Source organism: Humulus lupulus, chromosome X (genome assembly GCF_963169125.1).
Source record: "Humulus lupulus chromosome X, drHumLupu1.1, whole genome shotgun sequence".
Classification (NCBI taxonomy): domain Eukaryota; kingdom Viridiplantae; phylum Streptophyta; class Magnoliopsida; order Rosales; family Cannabaceae; genus Humulus; species Humulus lupulus.
The window spans coordinates 212,679,769-212,701,234 of NC_084802.1; the positions used below are offsets into that span (position 1 = coordinate 212,679,769).

The window sequence follows — 21,466 nt, forward strand, 5'->3', positions numbered from 1 at the left end:
GCAGTCGAAATTTTAGACAAGCTGTCGAAAGCTTTAGACAGGCAGTCGAAATTTTAGACAAGCTGTCGAAATCTTTAGACAGGCAGTCGAAATTTTAGACAAGCTGTCGAAAGCTTTAGACAGGCAGTCGAAATTTTAGACAAGTTGTCGAAATTTTAGACAAGTTGTCGAAATTTTAGACAGGCAGTCGAAAGTCATGGCTAATTGTCAAAAATGTATAATGAGTTAAGATCCAATTCTACATGAGTAAGTGTTGTTCTAATACTATAAACAAGCTGTCGAAATCTTTAGACAGGCTGTTGAAATATAACACAAAGAAGTCTGAAACAGAAACATCCAACACAAGTAGTCTATAACAATTTGTGGTATACCAGAACTGTTTTATACATAAACAAAATACAATTCCATTGCCTTTGCTAATAAATATCCAATACAAGTCATACTATAAGAGTTTGATACATAAACAAAATACAATTCCAGATTTTCCTTTACTATGGATCCCAATCTCTATTGTAGATTTCACATGACATTTTTTTCCGAAAGAAGACAATATTGTCATCGTGAACATAATTCATGTTTAGCCCGCACATGTCGAACTCGATATGCTTGATGGCAAATATTCCACAATCTCCGCTGCATAAAGCAATTACAATTATATAACTAAGTCAAAATTAATCAAATCACATACAAATGTTCGGATGAAGTACCTGGATTGGTCTTGAGGAATGTCACACAACCTTCGACATGTAAATGGCTCAGGAATTTTGTGAAGACGACCCATAAACTTACCACTTTGACGAAGCAAGTACGGTAGCATGCACCGAAAAGGCTCCAAGTGTTTGATAAATTTTCGCTCAGGTGTGAGGTTTATATTACTATCAAACACTACAATCTCCCACTTCTCCAACTTGACTGCCAAAGATACCCAATGTTTGCCTTCGATATTTAGTGGTGCGTAAAGTGTGTGAACATTCTCCCAAGCCTTTCCTCTAAGTGGTTTCTCACCATTAACATACTTAATAAAAACATCATCAAATACAAAGTCCTTGTAATTTTTACCTAAATTGAACTTCTCCCAATGTCCGCAAAGCCACTGAGAAAATAATTCATCAAGAATGGCGACATTCTGATCAAAGAGGTCATGATACTTTTGTGACCTTTTTCTCATGCCCCATAAAGCATCATCTATATGCTGCATTAGTAATATCATTTTAAAGGGTAGCATAAGAAAACTTTCATTTATAATATTTGAACAAGTAAAATTAAAATACAATTATACTAACATCAGTAGACAGCCATGTTGCTGGGGTAAATAACTGTTCGAAGTATTTCCTTTGGTAGCTGCCGGCTCCACAGTTAATTAACATGCTACACACATCAATTTTTAAATTGTGTTAGGCATGTAAAGACAATCATAATGCAAGGAAAAATATTAAATTAAAGTACCTTGTGTTGTTCTCATTGAACCACTTCATAAAAGCCTCTTCCTTGTGCTCGTCAATCTTGCGAAATGGATCAACTTTGAACCCTTCACCTTTTCTAAATTTTCTCCTTTTTGTTGGGTCTGTATATGGTGTCATTAGGGCAGGAGCACGTTTCCTTTTTCTCATTGGCCTAGGATGAGGAGATGTGACCTCAACTTCATTTTCGTTATTGCAAACAACATCATCACCATTAAAAGTAGGTGGAGTGACATAGCTATATGCATCTCCGCACTCACCACCATCAACTTTTATGCCATTATGTTTAGCCTCCAACTCAAACTCAGGTTGATTAGATTTACAACCAGAACTACGAACCATCATTGATAACACCAAGTCCAATTTGGAGTCCATTTCATCTTGTCGCTTCATCAACTCATCAAAACGAGTGTTCATTTTCTTCTCCAAATCAACCCATAACTTTATCACATTGCCCGAATTTTGATTTGGATTAACATTTGAAGCTGAAGGGCACATTTTTTTATCATCTGAAACATCAACCTTCTCTTCTTCCTTATTGTATTCACTCAAAACAGGACTGCAAACCTTAAGTTTTTTAACAAAGGTATCAATCAAGTCATCGGCTTTATCATTCAATAACTCAAAATCCTTCATGTATGGTTGGCACTTCTCTAACTTAGAAGCATGGAGGATATGATGTACGTCAATCTGTCAAACAAACATATAACGACTTAAATTTACCTTACCCATATTAAAATTAAATTCACACATCACCAAAATGGTAATTTTGACTTACTTTTCCATGAGTAAGCTTCAATGCCTGACTAATCTCTTTGTATTCAGGCTCTTTTGCTTCCCAATGTAAGCAACGAGGAGTCACATTTCCTTCTTTTTGGTTTGCAAATAAATTTCCAAGTAAAAGTATTGCTTCATAAATCCAAACCTAAAAAACCAAAAATCAAAAGAGATAAATTAGACAAACTAAAGACAAGATACTGATGTTTAAATTCATTCAAATATATTATTAAACAACTAACCTGAAAAATATAAGGAAAACCATATAATTTGTATGATTCTTTGCTTTTTTTCCCACCAACCTTATTTTGGTACTTAACAGACTTTTTCTTCAAATTCGTCTTCAAACCATCTAATGTGAGATTATAACATAACCTACCCCATGGATATTTGTTAAAGACATCAAAGTCCTCAACAATACCCATGTTTTCCTCCCCTATAGGTTGTGCAAGCTCATGTGCAAGCACTACTCCTTCCAAACAATAAAGCAAAACAAGTCTCAAATGATCCTGATTTTTCTTTATGTATTTCTTCTTTTTTTTCAACTCCCCTACTAGATTTTCTTCACTCATATCCACAAACATAGTTTCCAAATCTTTAAGAGTAATGTGTCCTTCTATGTCCCTAAAATACTCTTTTTTAAGCCTATTACCCTTTCTTAGACTACTCAAGTTTGGGTCATTGGATTTTCCGCAATTAAAGCCACTAATCAATGCAAACTCGTGCATTGAAAACCTAACAGGTTGACTATCAATAACAAACCATAACTCATTTTCTTTATTAGTTTGTACCCGCCTCTGTAAAAGAAAATGTATCAACTGCCCACTACTCTTCGCTAGATCGATTAGTTTAAGAAGATGACCAAAACAAGAAGCTGTGAATGCTTCCAAATCTTCATAACAACGTAGTGATCGTATATTCCTCAACACTTGTATCCTGTAGGCTACAGATACACGACTTGTAAAATGTTCATTCTCCATCAATATCAGTCTTAGTGATGGTATGTCTAAAGATTTCACCTGTAAAATTATAACATTATGAATCAATTATATTCTTATTCTTACTTATCCAACAATGATATCATTCTATTATTTATTTATATACCTTAGACAATAGCGGTGATGGTTTCAATGAATACTTTTCATTTGTCTCTTCTCTTGCATGTATTGGAAGAGAAGATGATTTTTGTGGAGACTTTCTAACTGCTTCTTCTATTGCTTGAGTTGGAGGAGATGCCGATGTCATTGGAGACTTTTTTGTTACTTCCTTTATTGATTGTTTTTTAGGAGATGCCACTAATGAAGTGCTTGAACATCCATACACCATTTTTCTTGTAATAATACTACTTGTAAAATATTCAGCAAGACCTGAGACAAATAATTTACAATTTGACAGTCCAAAACGAAATACCTATTACAAAGAATGAGACAAACAATTTACAACTAACCTGTCCAAAATTAAGTACCTATTACAAAAACTGAGTCAACCAATTTAACCCGTTCACAAACCATGCTCAAAGGTTTATTGTCACTACAATATATTCCTAATGAAAAATATACAAACAAATACTCTATCCTAATAAATTCAGTCATGCATTGTGCCTATTCTAGTAAATAACCCAATTGATTTGTTCAGAAATCACAATTCAATGCAGGAAACCAATCAAAGTGTTACTAAACATGTCTAATTTTAGGCCAGCTAATATGGAATTAATGATTGAAATTAGTGTCACTACTACAAATTAAATTAAAGTTCGCTGACAATAATAGTGTAACAAATTGTTTGAGAAAATAATAATAATAATGTAACAAATATTTTCCTTATATGTACAGAAAAAGTTGAGTATTCCGGCTACAGTGTCTCATGTGGTGAAGTACGTACCACTGCTACAAGAAGAAGTGGAGGAACTAAAAAGGGAAGAGCTTTTGTCAAGGATAATTCGAGGCAGCAAGGGAATACTAATACTCTCCAAAAAGTCAGACAAAATAAAATACACGGCTGCAAACTCATTATCTTCCATTTCAGCAACTAAACTCAGTGAGAAAGAAATTGAAGTTCAAATAAATATAATCCCCACCTATCTTCCATTTCAGTTCATGAGAAAGAAATTGCAGTTCAAATATATATAATCCCCACCTATCTTCCATTTCAGCAACTAAACTCAGTAAGAAAGAAATTGCAGTTCAAATAAATATAATCCCCACCTATCTTCCATTTCAGTTCAAAGAAATTGCAGTAATCCCCAACCTATCTTCCATTTCAGCAACTAAACTCAGTGAGAAAGAAATTGCAGTTCAAATAAATATAATCCCCACCTATCTTCCATTTCAGTTCAAACAAATTGCAGTTCAAATATATATAATCCCCACCTATCTTCCATTTCAGTTCAAAGAAATTGCAGTTCATTATCTTCCATTTCAGCAACCCATCGGGTCAATGAGAGAACAAAGAGACGAGGTGGAGGGATGGGTTGCATACCTGCGTCTCCGTGAGTGACGGCGCCGTGAAGGAGAAGACCGGAGTGCGTGAGTGAAGGAGAAGACCGGCGTGCGTGAAGGAGAAGACCAGTTTATGGATTTTTGATGCGTGAACCCCTCCGTGAAGACCAGAAGAGAACGATGGGTAGGGATGTGTGAACCCCTGCGTGAAGACCAGAAGAGAACGATGAGACCAGTTTAGGGATGTTTTTGGGAAAACCAAGTTTGGAATTTTTAGTGATTTTTAGTGCGTGAAGACCAGTTTAGGAGTTTAGTGCGTGAAGACCAGTTTAGGAGTTTAGGGATTTTTAGTGTTATGAATTTCTTTTTTATTTTTTTTTTGTCAAATAAAATGAAAGGGTAAATGGGTAAAATTATGCCCATTCATTTAAAATAGAGGCCATTTAGCTAAAATGTTTTGAAAGTAGGTTATTGTGCAAAATGCACTATAAAAGGGGTCTATTTCACCAATTTCTCTAATAATAATCTTGTTCTTAATTTGTAAAGATAAGTCAAATATTGCATAATAGTGAATGGGAACAAAGTCTTACATAATTTTTGTGGTTATTTTTTAGTTAATTAAAATGCTTAGATAAGAATTATTCCAAAAAGTAAAACCTTATTAATTTTGATAAAAACTAATATAAATGTGTATTAATTTGCTAATCTAATAATACTTGTTATTTAATATTATGAAACTGAATAATTTGAGCATTCCATCAAATCTAGTGCAGATTTTTGTCATTATCCCAATGTGTGTTATGGTTCAAAATTAACTATTATTGTTTCATAAAATGTTGGCAATTAAGGGAAAACTAACATAAAACAATTATAAATAAATCCACCTAGAACTTACAAAGGCCATCAAAAGCATATACATATTTTGAGAGTATAAATATTATAAGTAATGATATGTGCACAAAAAATATACACTTAAACATTACACACAGTAATATATCAGTTTAGTCTAATTAATCAACTTTATTAAAACTGAGACTCACTGTTTTAAAAAGCAGTGATACATCACTGTGTATAATGTTTTTGTGCATATTTTAAATATACATATCATTAGTCAAATATTATATACATACTAAAGCAGTTCTCTCTGTAAAATTTGCAAATTAAATTTCTAAATAGAGACTCAAATTTTATCTAATCACAGCCTTATCATCTAAGAAAGCACCTAAACAAACCATAAGTAATGTAAGTATGACCATAGCCAAATCCAAGGTCATAATGTGAGTATCAAAACAAAATCTGATGATATCAACTCTTTTGTTTATAATAATAGTGTATTTGGGGTTTATCAAGTGGGTAATAAGAAGAGAGTTGGGTTGGGAAGGCTTCTAGTTGATAAGCCCTTACTTTTACAGGGAAGAAGTTAAACTATGAAGATCAACAAAGCCAGAGAGCACAGTCCGATTGCGTTCTTTCACCTTAGTTTGGTATATGACCCTGCATTTATAGAAAGAAGCACCAATATTTCAAATCCATGTTAGTATTCAACTCATGCTTGTTGTGCTGCGTTGTGTTAACCCATGCTCTTATATATTGTTGAATGTACCCACACACTATTAATATGAGATATTTTTCTCTAATAATTGACACTAACTACCTCATGCCCTGAAGCCACATTTCAGTGATCAATGTTTCCCCAGGGTACACATGCAACAGGAATCGCCCTGATATGCTCTTCACCATGTTTGGATCGCCTTTGCAGATGCATTTGATGGCGGCTCTAACTGCAAATCCAAGTGTGCACAATCCATGCAGTATCGGCCTCGAAAATCTTCGACAACACAAAAGCAACATATTTTGTCAAATGTAGGTACAAGTCTGAAAGTAATTGAACAAATTGACTAAAGCTTTGTTAATGAGCTTGGCCAGACGAGGGTTGTATTTGTGGAGAGTGTAATGCAACAGAACCAAGAAGTTACATCAGTTAGAGTGCAACAAACTAAGAGTCTTAACAGTTTAACTCTACAACTAACATAACTAACTATTACTGTCTTCAAAGTCAAATGCCATTAGATAGGTGGATTAAAGCTGTGATTAAAAATAAAAACGAGGCTCAGCAGCACTGTACACACCCTGCAACTTTTGCAAACTCGGGATCCGAATGTAGAGGGTTGTAATCATCTGATAGGCCATAAAGTAATGCCTGCAGAGAGAGAAAAAAAAAAAAAAAATTGAGAACTTTCACAAAGTCAAGGCAAATAAACGCTATTAACAGAAATTAAAATGGAGATATGCAAAAAGTACATGATTTAGGGATAATCAGACTCGAACGGATGACTTTTACCACATCAAGATGACACTCTACTGCGGAGTTGTATTTCTATTTCTTTGTTCCCCATCAAAAAATAGAACTGACTAACCTAAGACAAAGTGTCGAGAAACTCAACGATACTATTCTCGAACAACTTAGAGTCTGACCTTCTTTTCGCACTATTACTGATATGAAAACAATGAAAAAAATTGGATTCTATTGTAAGTTGTTCCTATGAGAAATAGGATTGACTATGGATAAGTTGTGTATTTTTATATTCTCCTAAAAACCAAAATATGCAGTGTACCCACATGGAATTTCTTGTAGTAGCAGAGTTAATATGGACCACTAACATGTTGACCATGATTAAAATCCTGAAAACAGAACATCTAGCTTTCACTTTTTAATGAGCAAGTTCCAGCTCTTAGTTAATCAACGAAACATGCCTGAGATGGTTGCGTAGGATCTTCAGACACTGCGAAAGGTTGATGTTCTGGGATTTTAATTGCTGGAACCTGGTTGGCTGGATAGTTTGAGAAGGAAAATGGCTGAGATGAAGTTGAGAAACCACCAGCACCTCGAAGAAAGACCGTCAACCTACAACATCATACCCAAGCTAAGTGTAACAATGTATAATGGGATGTAGTTTAGACACTAGATGTGGATAGTAATTGTAGAAAGTATAAGCATAGGGGTGAAAGGTCTAAGTAACATGAGGTTCCATCTCAAAACCAATTGGTGATGAGTGGAGTAACCGATGCTCTTATATTGTTGAATTTGCTCACGCATGTGGGACACACTAACACTAAGTGACTGCATCAGAATTTTGTGGCAGTTTATTAGAAAGGGTGCTTAGCTTACCGGTTCATGCATAACAATTCACCACACTCATTGTAACTTTTTGTTTCAATCTCAACAATAGCTGCTTTACCTATAAAAGAAAGATTAGATAAGATGAAAAGTAGCCACCAAACATTTATATCTGTAAGAAAATCATTCTATTTTTAGTATTATTCTTGTGTGGCTGTAAGTTAGCTATTGTAATTTATTGTTCCATATTTTTAGGGTACAGTTATGAGTTTTTTTCTATCATTATTATTTGATTTTATTTATTTCCCTTTTAAGGGATCCTTGTACATGTTAAATATATGTTTTTTTATGAGAAATAATATACAGAAATTACCCTATTTTGTTGACTAACAGCATAAATCTATGTTTTTGACTGCAATATCAGATTCAAGTGTCTTATAATCTTCATAATGCATGTATATGCAGTGTTAAAAAAGTCTGTCAACAGATATACTTACCTTTGTCATGCAATCCTGCCAGAGCAACCTTATTTTGTATCTGCATCATCAACAAAAGAATAACATTCTATTCAGTGTCGGAAGAAGAAAATAATCTTGGTTTCGTTGATTCTATAACAAAACATACTAAACTTAAGTGTTGCAAGACAAGAAGATTGTTGCATAATCTAATCCATATTGACTTGTAAAAGAAAAGTATAGCACATTCTATACTATCCATGATGGTTATTGGTTAGTGGTTTGAAAGAAGCCTTACACGACCACTTGAAGGCAGTGGCTTGTACAATTCTATGTATTGTTGGCCATGGAGCAGAAGGCGTGGATCATATCTAGTGGCAATACAATCAGAGAAACCTGGTTAACTATCTCCCATATTTGCAGACATAGACATAAATAATCAAGCTGGTTGATGTAGAGACGGTAATGAAACTAGTTGCATGTTTACTTAGTTCACCTCAATATGAATTACTTGCTTTGTAATGTCTACTTAGACTACTTAGAATTGGGAATGAAAAAACATGGTGGGGGTTCACATGTTACAGGGAAAAACATATCCCCAAACCCAGAATGGTCATGCATTTTTCAGTTCTTATACCAAAACTTGCTTAGTTCAGTAACATCATTATTACATCTGTAATTCTTATTCTTAGTTAGGCTAGTAGTTTAAGAAGAATGCAATAATCAAGGATTCGTATTCTAATACATGAAAACTACGTAAACAAGCTAATGAGAATTATGCCTGTAATGTATAACTTACTCTAATCCTGGTAGAAGAGACCTCATTGATACAGACCTTACGGCAAACAGAGCAGCAAATGTTGGCAATACCTGGAAAAGAAATATTCATTCAGGCCATGAGTGAATAACGTATGATAAAGAATCAAATTCAGGCCATGAGTAAAACCTGTATAAACTTCTGCCCATCCTCGTGATAAACATATTTCAGTTCTTCACCATCCACGGCATCACTAGCACAAGCTCCAATACTTAGCGCATAGAGCGTTGCATCTCTGTTTTCCAAAAAAAATTACAGTATTAGGGGACACACACACACATAAATATAACACTATAATGCCATTTTTTCTGGCCCAAAATTTTATGCTCTTTCAATTTACAAGTGTGCCCTTTTTAACAATTTTCAACCATTAACAAGAACATGTTTCTAATTAGTTTTTAGATGGAAGTCCATATTTGTTTTCATGAGTCATATCCATATTATTTACGAAATGTCACATGTGAACCAGTTCAACAATTAATTTTTATTATTTACAAAATCTAATAGAAATCTCATAGAGTAAGTTGCATAGTTTTAGGAGAATTTTTAACATTGCGAATCGTTAAAAGGGCACGATTATACCGTGGTCATAGTTCTGGGGACAAAAATGTTAATTATTCTCTATTTTATATATGTTTGCAGGTACTTCTCCATCTAGCCATGCATTCAACTATTTTTGCATTCCTACTTTCATCGGTCTCTCTTATAACTCATGTCTTATATTTATATGGACCCCTTTGTGATTTTTGTGCTTGAAGTGGAAATGGGTTTTAGCTGGTTATTGTGGTCTATCTAAGTCTGATATGTTTGATAAGCAATTTGAAGTTTGAGAATAAATTCGAACTTTATAGGACCAAATCTGAAATGGGTCTATATATATTTGGTTTTTAGGGCCAAAGGATCTTCCAATTATTGCCAGAGCTAAAGCTCGCCAGGTACTACCTCCTGTTAATCACTTTATGCTCTGAATAAACCAATGGAGGTGCCAAATAATTATTGAAAAGTAAGTTTGTATTAAATTATGTTTATTTTTGTATAGTAGGATTGGAATGGATATATCATGTGTATTATAACTTGGGCAAGAAAAAAAAAGAGTTTGGTAGCTTTATACTTTGCTTTGATTAGGTTCACAAAGAACTCCAAGATACAATGATGCAACTTGAGGCGATTCACCATGAAATTCGAAGCATATCTTTTGTCAATCCTGGTCCTTTCACTTGGAATTTGATGGACAATGCACTTGATCCCAGTCATCATGTCAATGCTGGCATGCTGGTAGTTTTGGTCCCCATTAAAATACTAATCTTGGGTTTGTTTTGCACTACTCTTGTGAATAAGCAACATTTCTGTACTTTATAATTGTAGGTGAGAATTGCCAATAGTGAAGGCTTTTAAAACTTTGCCCCTTTTTGACTATGTGGCTGTTTTATACTGCATAGACTATTCTGTGTTCTCTTATTTTCTTTTTAATTGTATTTTTATTAGGATGATAGTTTCATAACCTCATCTTGAGTTGACTTCCATTCTCAAGCAAATTCCTTTGTGAAATTAGCAGTGAAGATGTGTTCTTTTCGCGATTTTACCTGTTTTAGCTGAATCTGTTGGATTGCTTTGGAATCGCAAGGGTAATGGTCTTCAGACTACTAAGCTTATATTTTGAAATTCTATAATATTTCCTACATTGTTGTTTGCTCTCATTTCATTTAGTTATAATTATAAATACTCTTTTTTTTGTTTTTCATTTTTGAAGCAGTGGAAGGCTGCATGAAATGGTATATTAGTTTCAATCATTTTTGATAGTTGACTAAAATTTTAAGTTTGTTCACTTGTATGCAATCCAAAAAAAAAACTGGTGAAATCACTATGAAAGAGTAAAGACACATCAATGACATTGCATTGTATCTTCTATCTATGATAATCAGTTCTACCTTTTTTTTAATCGTAATTAGATTTTGTAATGCTGTAAATCTTGTTTAGTGCTTAACTTTCTTGCATATATATCTGAATAAAAATGCTTATATATATGTTTTATTGAATGGCTGTGAAAGTTATGATTAAATGCTTTCAGTTTCACCATCCATCATGCAAGTTTCAACATGTAATAATTTCTTTACACCTATCGTTTTGCTACACAAAAACTTACTTCAAATAATCACTAAACATCTACTAGCTTATGTACTAATGTTTGTCTAAACCAATTTGATAGCTATAAGTTGGTGAACCTTTCCATATACATGCATTGATAATATAAGGTTCGAAACAAGTTACTCAGGTCACAGTTGTAGTTATTGTGTATTGTCATTTCTATTGAGTTATTTAAAAACTTAGATCTTTATTTGATCACTTCCCTTCCACTAGTATATACATACATATATCCAAAAAAAAAACTAAGAAATTTACCCGGAAATTATCACATGTTAGAAGATTGAAGTCGTAAATTTGAAACTTTACCTCTCAGAATAGGTAAACGTCACCTGCAATCCATCTCGCGCCAGCAAAAATTGAGAAAGAAATGGTTAAGAAAATGTGATCCAACCAAAAAATTGAGAAACTACCTCAAGGGACTTTCTACAAACACTTGGTAAACAAAAAAAAAATACCTCTGGGAAATTTTGAGAGACAAGAAGATCAGGATTGACAGCCGGAGCATATCCCGCCATCAGAGCGACCAAAGATTCCACGAACCACTGGAAGAATAGATAATCCAAACCGGCCTTTCAAAGCATCTCCTTCCATAGACATTATTAACATTATTATTATTATTATGAATAATAGACATATACAATATTTTATCTCCAGTACTCTCTGTCAACTTCTACGAAATTGTTATAATACTTATTTTTCTAGTGAATTATATCAGATTAATTGAAGTGCTAACAACACCTTTTTATTTTAATCTTTTAGTCATTTTCGGTTTTAGAAAATACATGTCGGAGGATTTTTTTTTCAATATTTTTATAGTTCAAATTTTAAAAAAATTCTGAATAATTTATCATATTAAAAACAAAAACATGTACGTATTTTTTTGAATATGAGCGGTAAATCGGAATATCAATAAATATTAAGAACTCTGTTTTTGACATTGTAAATTATTCTGAATTTTTTAAAAATTTACAAAAATGATGTTGTAGCTACAACGAACACTGCCATGTGTTTGTAAAGGCGGAAGTTGATTAAAAAATTAAAATATGAGATTGACTATAACACTCCTCTCGATATGTTTGCGATGAAGAATAATAAACAAATTAAAGTGCAGTCCTGCTTTAAAAAATAGCAAACACTCTCCCTCACATGTAAATTTTAAATTTATGTTAATATTAGGAATAAAAATCATTTATCCTTAACATTTATTAGTCTAATATGTTCCATCTATAATACAAAAAAATATTTCATTCTATTTTTAATTATTAACATATTAATACAAGTAAACTGATTTGTCAATGTAAATTTCAATTTTAGATATTAATACAAATGATTTATGAATTTTTTATACTGATATTACAAATAAATGTGATACTAGCACCAAAATATCCTAAAATAATGTTCTAATCCAAACATTGTTGATCATAAACTTTGATTTTATAATAGGTGTAATAACTTGCTTTAGTATTTTGAGTAAATAAAGTGAGTCCCTTGCCTCTTCTCACATTTTGCTCGAGCCATGCGAGTGACTTAACAAGCAAAGTATCATATTACAGTTAATGCAGAACTCAACAAACAAATCAGCATAGTTGGGAAAAAAAAATACAAGACATGTTCTATAAATTCCTTGCACCTCTCAACATAATATTGTATACGCCTGAACCAAGTCAACTCCAGAAAAATGGGTCAAACTTGTCTTCACCAATCATGATTTCCTCGATGAGCTTAACATATTCTGGATTGTCAAAGGTTGATGCAATTTCACCACCAGCTACTAATGTTAGTCGCCAATGCCTTCAGATTCAAAATTAGGCTAATCAACAATCTCAATATGCGTCGCTTGGTGTATCGGTAGAATTATCTTCTCTATGCATCCTTTCTATGTAGGGTTAGAGGTTCAAATCCATCAAAATTTTCGCTTTATCTACTACAAAATCTGCATGGAACATTGCTTTTTCACTTACGTACGCATGTTCAAACGTTGGTTAAGAACTGATATCCTATGCAATGATGTCTTATGAAAAAATATCAAACATCAGTTGACACCAAAGCAACATCTAGCATTAGATACCCCATGTCGATTGTGGGACAAACGATGTCCCAAAAACGTCAAAATTAACTAGATTTGATGCGTTTGGGATGTCATTTCCCTAACAAATGAACACCACATGTCAATTGTTGTACAAGTGAGGAACGGAGTCACATGCTTGTCTTTGACACTCGCCAAATGTCGATTCTATAATTTAGGCAATGTTGAAATACATAGTACGACGGTTAATTGGGAACTAGCGTAAGTTTCATATTTGATTTGAACTTGAACTAAGTATCATATTGTGTAGATGTTGTACATCACATTATATCATTATATAAATGATAAAAGTTGATTTTCAGGAGTTTTGGGACATTTTGGTAGTTATGAATATTTCATTAAAAATAATAATAAGAGTGTAAGGACATTTTGTATATGCCTGACCCAAGTCAACACCAGAAAAATGGATCAAACTTGTCTTCACCAATCATGATTTCCTCGATGAGCTTAACATACTCTGCATTGTAGCCGCCCAATGCCTTTAGATTCAAAATTAGGCTAATCAGCATTCTCAATGTGCGTCGCTTGGTGTATCGGTAGAATTAACTTCTCTATGCATCCTTTCTGCATAGAACATTGATTTTTCACTGACGTACGCATGTTCAAACGTTGGTTAGGAGCTGACATCCTATGCAATGATGTCTTATGAAAAAACATCAAACATCAGTTGACACCAAAGCGACATCTAGCATTAGATACCCCACGTCAATTGTGGGACAAACGATGTCCCAAAAACATCAAAATTAACCAGATTTGATGCATTTGGGATGTCAGTTCCCTAACAACTGACCACCACACGTCAGTTGTTGTACAAGTGAGGAACGAAGTCCCATGCTTGTCTTTGACACTCGCCAAATGTCGGTTCTATAATTTGGGCAATGTTGAAATACATAGTACAACGGTTAATTGGGAACTAGCGTCTCATGACCTTTCAAATTGTAGTAGTGAATCATGCGTTCTTGATGGAAGAGAATTTGTAACTTATAAATGGTTATAAGATTCATAGCTTATACTCTTAAGTGTGTAAATAAGTTTCATATTTGATTTGAACTTGAACTAAGTGCCATATTGTTGATTTTTTAGGACTTTTGGGACATTTTGGTAGTTATGAATATTTCATTAAAAATAATAATAAGTGCAAGGACATTTCGGTACTTTAAAATGCCAAAAGATAATAGCAACTCAACGGAAGTTGTGACACATCGTCCAAAAAGCACTATTCAGGTGTTAAATGGAGTTGTTTTGTAACTTTAAGCTCAGCTTCAAATGCTCTTTTAACCTCTAAATATACTCTTTATGTCCACAAAACATTCAAGAAAAAAGAGCAGAAAACACTATAATACTATTTTATTTGCACAAAATGATCAATACTTGAAATGTATGTATCACGAAATAAATATATATTGAAACATGAATTAATTGATAATTTATATATGAATCCTTTCATTAGATATGAAAAACAACAATACAATCGATTCTAGATTTTAGATATAGAAAAAGAATGTGCCCTCGAGCTGAGGACCTAATAATGAAAGTGGTACATACGCATTAAATCATATCACAATGAAAACGCACCCAATCAATAATATAACAATAGAGTAATTTGAGCCCAACAAATACTAACCTACTCTTCATCAACTAAAGCTTGGGTAGACCTTCCTACCTAAACCATAGATGTCTTTCGAAATTGGCTGCCTTTTTGTTTAAAGGGGTCGAGTACGTCTTCCACTTGCTCTTCCACAAAGAAGTGCATTCTTTGGAATTGGGTACTCATCCCTCAAAGAAGTTGATGCTGTATATACACGCAAATATAGTTGTTGTCCCAAATATTGTCTAGCCCAGAACTCAGACCTCAAGTTCCACATACCCACATTGTCCAAAGCCACATGTATGGCAGTCCATGACTTGGGATACACCTGCATTCACCAAGTAAGTTTGTGACACGTTAAATACCACTTTTCTTTTATGTCAGATGGATAATGAAAGGAGTAAGTCATAATATTATTGGGGGTTCTAACACTATTTAATAATATTCATGTTAATTTCTCCTTTTTTTTCTAAATGTCTTACCTGAGTGGTGCAACGTGAAACTGCATCTCGAAGATTATACTGATCCCTACTAGACGGTGTCCACTGGCCTCCGTCCATTCTGCCACCAAATAACAAAAGGTTTATTATAAATAAAATACTCGAATAAGAGGAAATGAACATGTCAATTGTAAATTATTACTATATGCTTACCCAACGACAAAGAAAGAGTAGCCATCCAAATGTAAGCTCTGCACTATGTCTTCATCATTTTGGAAGACAAATTCGACAAAAGTTCTATAATCAGCTCCAAGAACCGCTGTGTCAAGGTACAATCCACCGCCACTAGGCCTGTCACCAATGCTTCCCACGCGGAAGCCTCCAAGTTTGAAATAGTCAGCGACCTTAAGAGGAGTATCAATTGGGATGAAGGACACACTGTTGAATCCGTATCTTTGCTTGCCGTTTATTTGTCCTGCGGAACTTGCAAGTACGAAGGTTTTGGTCAAGTTGATAAGACCATAGTGGTACGACCCTTGTGGGTTCGGCCTTGGTCCACTTGCTGTAAGATTCGTCCTGAAATGAACTTTTCCATGTTTAGCATAATATTCTATAACTATTAACTCTGCATACCATGAAATTATTGAATAAATAGACATGTGCAACAACGGTATACAATAAAATAATGTTACCCTTAATTGTTATGTTTATAGTTTGGTTGATCAGTTATTATTCTAGAATGAAGACTTAGATGATAAGTAGACAAACAGTAATAATAAGGGAGAAATGAAATGAAGTACCTAATAGAGCGGGCTTGGTTCAAAGACCAATCAATTTGGATGGTGGGACCACCAGGAGGTGGGCCAGAGACTTTGCCAGCAGAGTTGCTATAATGAAGAACACCGGTTGTAGTGAGGGAGTCATTGCCAGTGGTGAATCGAGTGGAAACCACAATGTAGTAGTCTTGTCCAGGCTGGTCTGCTGTCACCAGAACGGAATACGATTGGCCTGCGTGTACATCCAAGGAGGAGTAGGTGGTCTGGAGTGTGTGTGTTCCCTCCACTTCTACCAACTTCATTTTGTGATTTTGAATGCGGAAGTTCAGGGAATTTTGCAGCCCAACGTTTGAAATTCTAAGCCTGTAAGTTTTTCCTGAAATGGGAATATTTATTTATTTTTTACACCATGTCCAGCAATAAGAGAGCTCTTATTATATTGCATGTGAAGCTCGAGAGCTTACCTTGGTCAACCGTAAGAGAATAACCATTAGGCCCACGACCATTGATGAGAATTCCATCAGGGGAAGGCAACTTCTTGCCATTATCAAGATGGACTTTCAAATCCTACACAAAAGCAAATTATAATCATCACTTACCATCCAATATATAATCGAGTTAAAGAAGTTAATTAAGCAAGTACACAACAATGCCGTGAAAATGAATTGTGCGTCTTATATCAGCTCCCCTTGCAACTTGAGAGTGGAACAGAATCAACTTCATGAGAGAGAGGCATTCTTTAAACGAATTGGGCATGATTGAAACAACTTTTGAAAGAGCTATATTTTAAGCCTACCAAATGGTCAATATATTAAAATTGTGTTCATTCCAATACTTTGAATATAATCCTAAACTTTTTAGATATTAATTACCTTCTCGTATATAGAGTGAAGACAACACAAACGATTCAAACCATTAAATGAAACGAATAAGCATGGCCACCGCCATTTGCAAGTTTTTAAGTATAGAAACAAAAATATAAAAAATAAAAGAAGTTGCTGTGATCCAAACATTTAAAAGTCACAATTAAAATACAGTTAGCAAGTTGGCCCGCGTACCGAAGCAGTGGTAATTACAATGATGATATCGTTGACTCTGTTTCACTTAAAAACATTTTTTTTTCTTTCTTTATTTTGAACTTGTTTGGCTTCGAAGGAATGCAAGCGGAAGATTATTGTAAAACAATTTACAAGTGACACGAGTAATTACGAGTATGACGTATCCATAAGAATAAAAGCAAAGAAAAACAAAAAAAATGTTGGTTTAATAGTTACTATTATTGAAACATTTTCTTTTCAAAAAAATAAAAGTTCCTTCAGATCTCTACTACTATAACTACTAGTACTAGCTAAATTTAAATTAAACCGGGATATATGAACCCAGCCGAAAAGTAGTGGTGAGTCAACTCATTCACTATGGACAATGAACAGTTGTCTTGACTTTTGCTTAGCACACAATTTTGGGAATAAAGGGAAAAAAATTATGTTTTTATCGACAATAGAGATTGGGGAACCCAGCTATCAGAAGAAACAAAAATACAGATCCATCTAGAAACATGTTTATTATGACTACAACCAAGTCCCGGCCACAGTGATTTTCCTCCCAGCTAGCTTATTATGCACCACCAAAAATATTTTCTAATTAAAATAACCCATGGTGGTATTTTATTTAAAACTATTAATGTACCTAAAAAAAAGTAGATCACATGCAAAAATAAATAAATACGACTAATAAATAGTTTATATAAGGAAATGTGCTTACCGTGTGGTTGGACTTGTACCAGTCCCCAATAAGAACAGTGTAATCACCAGCAGGGTCTGGAAAAGGAACAGGGATTCTGGGCCTGCTAAGGATTCTAATACCTCCAAATCCTCCAGCAGCTTTGTGGAATGCAAGAGAAGGGAAATAGTAAAAGCTCCCAATCTGATCCTTCACTTGGAGAATGTAGGTGAAATTCTTGCCTGGGGGTATTGGGCATGTCGTTCCCCATACACCATCTTCAAAAGAATTCCTCCTGTTTTGAATTCCATTCCTATAACCACACACAAAACGACATTACTTCTCTACTAGCCAAAAATTAAACCCATTATCTAAAATAGGTCATTATTAATTATGCATTGTTATTTGAGCTACAAGATTTGAGGCAATAATGAATCAAATTTGACATAATTGATGGCTACCAAATTTGCATGTGCAAAGTAAACCCCAAAGTGCAAGTTTAATTCAATTTGGAAGTCGGTGGCCAAAATTATTAATTAAAATAATAAGAGAAAACCACTCCAATTTTTCTACATTTGATTCTATGGTTGGGCTGGCTGGTATAGTTGGACTAAGATGTGTCATATTGGCAGGAATCGAGGAATTTATCGAAATTCGGAATAATAGAAAAGCCAATGCCTTTTTACCTCCTGTACTCGTACTTCTGCCACTGATCCTTTTTTCAGTTTTCTACACGTTTCCTTAGTCTAGTTATAATTTAAATAGAAATGTCACCATCAAAGGCTTGCACCAGCTGTTGTTTCTCCATTAAAATAATCATGTTTTAAATAATGACAGCTAGATGAAAATGAATTCAAGGTGTCACTGTTCTAATATTTATTTTTTCATCTATTAATGGACACTTAATATCTCCTACTAATAATACCAACAAACATTAAATAATTCTAACTTAAAGTTGCTTTAGTCGATATTAACAGTATAGTCTAAGATTTGGACTTTTGACACTGATATTATAAAGACCAAAGTATGTTTGGTGGGACCCGTATTGCTAACCAGGCTCTGTTTTTCGATAACCGATTTGATAATGACCAAGAAGATAGGAGTTTTTCTCGGTAGAAAATTCCAATACAAAGTTGGAAATTGAGTCACGGGCATTTCATTTTGCCGTGATTATGGGAATTTAATATCCAATAGTGAAAAGGGAATATCAGTTGACAGAAATCTGAAACTTCCAGATCTAAAAATAAAGTCATCAACCAGAATTTTCATAATAAGCAAAATCACATGATTCGTATATAGGCCAAACAAAATCATATCGAACATTCTCATATTCACATTGTGAAATAATAAGAATAACACAGCAACACGAATAATTTACGAAAACGTCATCAAGCTTACATTATACTATATGCTTCTAAAGTAAGATTAGCGAGGGCAATATAGTTTTTCGAACAGCTAAAAGCAAAAATATAATTGATTATCGTTAATTAGTGGAGAGAGAGAGAGAGAGAGTGATTTAGTTTACCAAGAGATGAGAAAAGGCTCGTCCAAGCTATTGTGGACATTGATAATGAGATTGTCGTTAGTAACAGAGTGAATGTCGGGGCCTGGAAATTGTCCATTGATAAGGATTCCCTAGAAACAAACAGATCAGTTCCATTTTAGAGTCAGAGCAGATCGAAACCCAGACCAATAATAAAAAAAAAAGATCAAAATTAAGCAGGTACCTGCTGGCGAACACCAAGCGGGTAAATGTCACCGTAAGTGACATTCCAGTCAAAGAACCTGTAAGGATCTTCAGCCCTAACAATGGCGAATAGTGAAGCGGTGAAACATAGCAGAGCGCAGAGTTTAACTCTCGCTGAGCTCATTGGCGCCATAGAAACTGAATCAAATTGTTCAGTTTGTTTGTTTATTGATCTTCTTGAACAATTGTGTTGTATTTGGTTGAAGAGAGAAATGAGAGAAGAAGAATGGTGTGGTGAGTGGTGAGTGGTGAGTGGTGTGGATGGAGGAAGAAGAAGAAGACAGAAGACTATTTATAATGTAAGTGCGGTACAGGAGAGAGAGAAGAGAAAGTGGAACATGTGCAGCCTAGCCGCAAAGAAAGAGGGAAAATATAATATTTTGTAAATAAAAATAAATTAAATTAAGGGAGAAAAATGTAGTGTCGGTGGTGGGGTCCTCATAGACAGCAGACTAGCTAATTAGTTAGTATTAGTATTGGCTAAGTTTGAAGTGTGTGGGGTTTTGGTTTGGTTGGGTTGGGTTGGGTTGTGTTTGTATCTCCCACATGGGATTGTACAAGTATTTTGGCGCCACACATATTGAATTGAGTTGCATGTGAAATCTTTTCTTTTCAACTATTACGACCCTTTCTTTTTTCTCTATTTTTAAAAAAATAAAAACAAGAAAAATTATGTATAAAAGAGAATAGAGCCGAGGGTTTTCAATATGAAAAAAAATTTAGAAATTATAACTAAGGAACACATAAGAGGTATATTAGGGGCTTAAAAAAGAGTCCACCAGCAGGACTATTGTGTATTCCTAACTTGTGAACATTTTTCAGTTCGATTTTTTTTTATAATCGTGTATTTTGTAATTATTTAGAATATTTTACAAATTTTTAGAAAATTCAAAATAATTTACAGTGTCGAAAACTAGGTTCAAACATATTGTTTGTCACGCGCATAAAAAAATTAGTCACGCGTGCAACAATCTGTTTTGAACCTAATTTTTGGCACTGTAAATTATTTATAATTTCTTGAAAATTTGCAGGATACTCTAAATAACTAAAAAATACATAATCATAAAAAAAATCACGCTGAAAACTATTGACAGGTCGTGAATACACAAGAAGCCCCACTAATGGGGCTCTTTTTGAAGCCCTTATCGTAGAATCTCCCTATAGTTTTATTTAATTATAGATAGAGTAAATTGTGGCTAAAAATCCTAATGTTTTTAAAATATTGTATTTTTATACTCAATTTTTTTCGATGGTAAATATACTTAGTGTCTTCAAAATGTTGTATTTTTATAAACAAATTTTTTTTGCGGTAAATATACTCAATATTTTTAAAATGTTGTACTTTTATACCTATTTTTTTATTATTATTTTGAGAAATAATAGGAAAGTGAAAGAAAAATATAGGGTTTTGATTATAATTTAAATTTTAAATTATTTTCACTTTCTTAATCTTTCTCAAAATAATAAAAAAAATCATTTAAAATATTAAAATTAATCAAAGTAATTCAAACTTATATTTTTCATTCATTTAAAAAAAATTATATTTTAAATTGATGGGGAAATATTTTTTAATTATTTTAAATCATTTTTTATTAATTTTAACTAAATATTTATTAATTTTTTATTTAAAATAGTTATTTTGAGGAATAATAAGAAAGAGAAAATAATTTAAAAATAATTAAAAACTTATATTTTTCTTTAACTTTCTTATTATATCCCAAATTAATAATAATAAAAAATAGATATAAAAGTACAACATTTTAAAAATATTGAGTATATTTACCGGAAAAAAAAATTTGGGTATAAAAATACAACATTTTGAAGACATGAGTATAATTACGGCTGAAAAAAAACTTAGGTATAAAAATAAAACATTTTAAAAACATTATATATTTTAGTT

General features: G+C 33.4%; 4 protein-coding genes across 4 annotated transcripts; all 4 read right to left on the reverse strand.

Moving 5' to 3' along the window:
• Positions 1 to 356: 356 nt before the first annotated feature.
• On the reverse strand, positions 357 to 1,198 carry LOC133806723 (uncharacterized). The gene is made up of 2 exons (XM_062244814.1): positions 708 to 1,198; positions 357 to 633 (listed from the first exon to the last, which is right to left on the reverse strand). The coding sequence occupies exons 1-2, from the start codon at positions 1,196 to 1,198 to the stop codon at positions 492 to 494; spliced, it is 633 nt and encodes a 210-aa protein (XP_062100798.1). The 3' UTR covers positions 357 to 491.
• A 35-nt stretch (positions 1,199 to 1,233) lies between these two features.
• On the reverse strand, positions 1,234 to 3,660 carry LOC133804517 (uncharacterized). The gene is made up of 5 exons (XM_062242674.1): positions 3,342 to 3,660; positions 2,480 to 3,256; positions 2,239 to 2,385; positions 1,447 to 2,150; positions 1,234 to 1,368 (listed from the first exon to the last, which is right to left on the reverse strand). The coding sequence occupies exons 1-5, from the start codon at positions 3,561 to 3,563 to the stop codon at positions 1,263 to 1,265; spliced, it is 1,956 nt and encodes a 651-aa protein (XP_062098658.1). The 5' UTR covers positions 3,564 to 3,660; the 3' UTR covers positions 1,234 to 1,262.
• Positions 3,661 to 5,996: 2,336 nt separating this feature from the next.
• On the reverse strand, positions 5,997 to 11,725 carry LOC133806724 (enoyl-CoA hydratase 2, peroxisomal-like). Its single transcript, XM_062244815.1, has 11 exons — positions 11,666 to 11,725; positions 11,517 to 11,539; positions 9,195 to 9,300; positions 9,048 to 9,118; positions 8,547 to 8,619; positions 8,291 to 8,330; positions 7,845 to 7,914; positions 7,430 to 7,580; positions 6,805 to 6,875; positions 6,330 to 6,503; positions 5,997 to 6,169 (listed from the first exon to the last, which is right to left on the reverse strand). Exons 1-11 carry the CDS (start codon positions 11,723 to 11,725, stop codon positions 6,082 to 6,084), a joined length of 927 nt encoding a protein of 308 aa, XP_062100799.1. The 3' UTR covers positions 5,997 to 6,081.
• A 2,954-nt stretch (positions 11,726 to 14,679) lies between these two features.
• On the reverse strand, positions 14,680 to 19,843 carry LOC133807274 (L-ascorbate oxidase homolog). Its single transcript, XM_062245489.1, has 8 exons — positions 19,547 to 19,843; positions 19,345 to 19,454; positions 17,862 to 18,132; positions 16,565 to 16,667; positions 16,125 to 16,476; positions 15,538 to 15,900; positions 15,367 to 15,445; positions 14,680 to 15,212 (listed from the first exon to the last, which is right to left on the reverse strand). Exons 1-8 carry the CDS (start codon positions 19,697 to 19,699, stop codon positions 15,000 to 15,002), a joined length of 1,644 nt encoding a protein of 547 aa, XP_062101473.1. The 5' UTR covers positions 19,700 to 19,843; the 3' UTR covers positions 14,680 to 14,999.
• Between the last annotated feature and the right edge of the window lie 1,623 nt (positions 19,844 to 21,466).

Excerpts from the sequence above, each read along its gene's own strand:
- LOC133806723 (XM_062244814.1), bottom strand. The coding sequence starts at position 1,198 with ATGCAGCATATAGATGATGCTTTATGGGGCATGAGAAAAAGGTCACAA. Across the intron at positions 634-707 it reads ATTCCTCAAGACCAATCCAG|CGGAGATTGTGGAATATTTG; the intron begins GTACTTCATCCG and ends TGCTTTATGCAG.
- LOC133804517 (XM_062242674.1), bottom strand. The coding sequence starts at position 3,563 with ATGGTGTATGGATGTTCAAGCACTTCATTAGTGGCATCTCCTAAAAAA. Across the intron at positions 2,151-2,238 it reads TGAAGCTTACTCATGGAAAA|ATTGACGTACATCATATCCT; the intron begins GTAAGTCAAAAT and ends TTTGTTTGACAG. Across the intron at positions 1,369-1,446 it reads TTCAATGAGAACAACACAAG|CATGTTAATTAACTGTGGAG; the intron begins GTACTTTAATTT and ends TGATGTGTGTAG.
- LOC133806724 (XM_062244815.1), bottom strand. The coding sequence starts at position 11,725 with ATGGCGGGATATGCTCCGGCTGTCAATCCTGATCTTCTTGTCTCTCAA. Across the intron at positions 9,119-9,194 it reads ATGGGCAGAAGTTTATACAG|GTATTGCCAACATTTGCTGC; the intron begins GTTTTACTCATG and ends TTTCTTTTCCAG. Across the intron at positions 6,170-6,329 it reads ATGTGGCTTCAGGGCATGAG|GGTCATATACCAAACTAAGG; the intron begins GTAGTTAGTGTC and ends CTATAAATGCAG.
- LOC133807274 (XM_062245489.1), bottom strand. The coding sequence starts at position 19,699 with ATGGCGCCAATGAGCTCAGCGAGAGTTAAACTCTGCGCTCTGCTATGT. Across the intron at positions 16,477-16,564 it reads TTCTCTTACGGTTGACCAAG|GAAAAACTTACAGGCTTAGA; the intron begins GTAAGCTCTCGA and ends TTCCCATTTCAG. Across the intron at positions 15,213-15,366 it reads TTTCACGTTGCACCACTCAG|GTGTATCCCAAGTCATGGAC; the intron begins GTAAGACATTTA and ends TGGTGAATGCAG.